Source organism: Macadamia integrifolia, unplaced genomic scaffold (genome assembly GCF_013358625.1).
Source record: "Macadamia integrifolia cultivar HAES 741 unplaced genomic scaffold, SCU_Mint_v3 scaffold_5A, whole genome shotgun sequence".
NCBI lineage: Eukaryota > Viridiplantae > Streptophyta > Magnoliopsida > Proteales > Proteaceae > Macadamia > Macadamia integrifolia.
In genome coordinates, this window is record NW_024870671.1 from 99,078 (window position 1) to 102,574 (window position 3,497).

At 33.3% G+C, this 3,497-nt stretch overlaps 1 protein-coding gene across 1 annotated transcript; it reads right to left on the reverse strand.

Annotated features, from left to right (window-relative positions):
- Positions 1-2,060: 2,060 nt before the first annotated feature.
- Positions 2,061-2,931, reverse strand: LOC122071705 (AP2/ERF and B3 domain-containing transcription factor At1g50680-like). The gene has a single exon (XM_042636090.1). The coding sequence runs from the start codon at positions 2,861-2,863 to the stop codon at positions 2,204-2,206; it is 660 nt and encodes a 219-aa protein (XP_042492024.1). The 5' UTR covers positions 2,864-2,931; the 3' UTR covers positions 2,061-2,203.
- Positions 2,932-3,497: the final 566 nt, after the last annotated feature.

Below are 3,497 nucleotides of genomic sequence, written 5' to 3' on the forward strand. Positions count from 1 at the left end.
TTTTCACTTATATACAATGACCATTTGATATTTGGCCTCTTTAATTAATTATTTTTCATGAAAATCATGTTGTAGACTTGCATGTTATTCTTAACAAAAAAAAAAAAAAACCCCCCCAATAATTGCAACCTTGGAATAACCTTAAAGCATTCATACATGATGTTGCAGTCAGTGATCCATCAGTAAGAAAAATTTATTTGGTAAAACTGTAGGAGAAAATATTATAACATTACAAACATAAATAAAAACTCGAACAGATCAAACCCAATCCATAAAGAGAGAATAAATGAAAAGAACAAAACCCTTTTATTCAATGATCCAATTAGTTTGCTCTGATACCAATTGATAGGAAATATTAAGGATTAATATGACTAAATCAATGAACATAAAGAATATATAATAATGGAGATTCAATTGGAACCATACCTAGATCTATATCATATTGATGAAGAGCTTCACGAACAATAACTCTTCCTTCTTTTCAATTTTGTATGCTTCCCTTTATATAAACTATAAATTAGTAATAACTCATGACTGAAGCTATCTTTATATAGGCGAGGAACAGTGACTAACTATAATATGGAGTATAACTGGAATCATCCTATAATAGAATAGCAACTAATGAGTGAAACTTCCTTCTTATCAGTTTTGTATACTCCCATATTTGAGATTTTCCTATAAAATACCAGAATAACTTCTTCAAGGATTTTGAAAGACATAACAGGAGGGTTGGATAAGTCAATTTTGATGATAAAGTTGCATTGATTTGAAATTGGTGAAACAAGTGTATGAGTCAAAGATATAAGTTTGAGAAAGCTGCTTCAATATAAGGTGCCATGTGGGGTTCTAGGTTACACGGATGGTGGAAATGAGTTGTTGCGGAGGGAGGGCTTTGCCCCACAGGAATCCGACAATGGTGGTGAGCAAGTCCATATCTGTAGCGGTGGTATGTGGTAGAAAGACATTTTAGGGGACCCTTTTGGTTCTAGTTTTTGTTTTAAAGGTCCTTTTCTTGGTTAGGGAAGGAGATGTTAAATGGAGGAATAAAGGAGTTGTCGAAGCCATTTTTAGGTATATGTTTGATTACTCGACCTAATGGACACTATCACTAGAATGTCATTGTTAAGCTTAGAGTTTTGAAAAATATAAATTAATGCATGACTCTAAAGAGGTTTTTGATCTTCAATTCCTCTACTGTGGGATGTTGAGAAAACAGAAGTAGCCTGTAACAAAAGTTTCAATATAATGGAATTATTCATTTTTGAATCTTTCTCCATTATCATTGAAGTCATAGATAAAGAATTGAATCGGACAATTTATCCTATTGGATTCATTTAAATATCCTTCAATGAGAGATGTTTGTTGAAATTCTCGATTGAAAGGTATGGATTTGTGTAGAGCCAAAAAACCTATGAAGCTATTAAAAGTGATTTGTTATATACAATGGATATGTTACTTGGCTACTTCACGATATTTTATATGAGATGTGGTAACACTTGTTGTCTTCTTGTACACTAGTATAATGTTATTTTCATATAAAAAAAAAAACAAGGTGTGAAGTATAACAATTTCCATGAGTATATGGGTGATATACACATATGTTGAACCATCTTAAATTAGGAGATGATTAAAAAAAAAAGTGGAATGATTTTTGGGTTATAAAAACAAGAATAGGGGATGGAATCAGTCCCTATTGATTCCATTTCAAATTGGATTAGAATCGGTTCTAATAACCCTAAAATCAACCATTTGATCTGAAAACTCACAAATTCAGAGGAATCTTTCTAAGAATATTTCGATTTAAAAGTTGAAATCAAGATCAGTCCTGACCAATTATGAGGCACATTGATCGATTCCTAATCCAATTCACTAATTTTTTAAACCATGAATGGTTTGGAAACAATTTGACCTATAACTTTTATGAGAAGGTGTAGGTAGCTTTGGGGGGGGGCTACCAAATCCTCCCCTATGCACTCTCCACCATTGAAACAAATATTAGTGGAAGAAGTAGTCTATTATTCACATATGAAATGACTATATCCTTCAAACTGCCATGCATATTTTGGTAACTAACTTGAATTTTTTTTTCAATAAAGTTAACATTGGGAATAGTAAAAAAAAAATAATTCTAAACATTAAACTAAAGAAAAATAGGAAATACTCTTGTTAAACCAACTATCTAGGTAGACATTATAACTCTTTCTTAGTTAATGTTGACACCAAATAATCTAATGCCTCCCTCATTCTCCTCTTCTCTTCTCCCTTCCTCATTTAACATATGTCCAGAATGACCAACTTGTAACCTAATGTTTCGTCCAATATCATTTCTTTGGCCTTGTGCAGACCTTGTATCAATCATGAAAAATGGTTGGCCTTCTCTGAACTCTTTACACTTGTAAAAGATGACGGAGTCATTAACCTTAAGGCCTTTCTCCCAAACAAACCTGGACCAATATTTTGTAAGCGCAAAGCTTTTGGAGCTTTTCACATAACAATATCGAAAGCTCCATGGCTTAAGATCTTTGTCAACGAAACACAAATCGATGGTCTCAAATGTAACACTATCTTCAGCTTCTTCTCCTCTAGTATACATTTTCGGAGGTAACGGGAAGTCCTTTACAGCATTACTTTTGGGAACAATTAGCCGTTGCCCAACATCAGTCTTTGATAGTACCTTTTCAAAAAGTTCTTGATACAAAAGTCCGGATGATTGCCCTTCATCCACCTCTCTATTCAAATGAACATATCCACTCAATTGCCTTTGCTGCACCACTTCATTTAGGAGAGCTTGCAGATTTGATTGCGTTTGATTCATCACCCCATTTTCAATCGTTAAATTTTGTTCCGTTCTAAAATAGGCCATCGATCTATCACTCTCTATATTTTCAACAACGAAATGCAAAGAAAAAATTAGAATAGGGAGAGTTGGAAAGAAACAGAGACTTCTACAAAGAAACTCACTGAATAGAGTGCAGTATAAATAGAAGAATGGGGTGGAAGGAGTTATTATAGAATGGAACGTTACAGTTCTTTTCGAGGAAATAATCTGTAATAAAAAGAAAAAAATAAATATAAAGATTTTATACAATAAATGTTTGTCACGAGGACTTCATTGAAGAATGGAAATGGGGTCAAATATGACTATTTTTCTGATTCACCGTAAAATCCGAAAAAATCTATAATCTCGAGGCTCAAAATATACTTGACTATGGCATGTATTGCCAAGTTTTATGACAAATACCAAAAAAAGAAGCGAGGGAAAAATGGTTTTGATACACCCATTGTAGAGACCTTTCCTACAACCGTGCCATCTCGACAAATGATGAGGTTATTTTGACTATTTTAGCGAGAGCTCATAGATTAGCTACATGTCAAATTGTATAATTGTCACACCCCACCTTCACTAACCTGAAGGCTAATGGCTTGGACACACATTTGTATTTAGAAATCCAACCAGGATCTCCAATGCAATATTTTAAGATCACAAGTTATGAAAT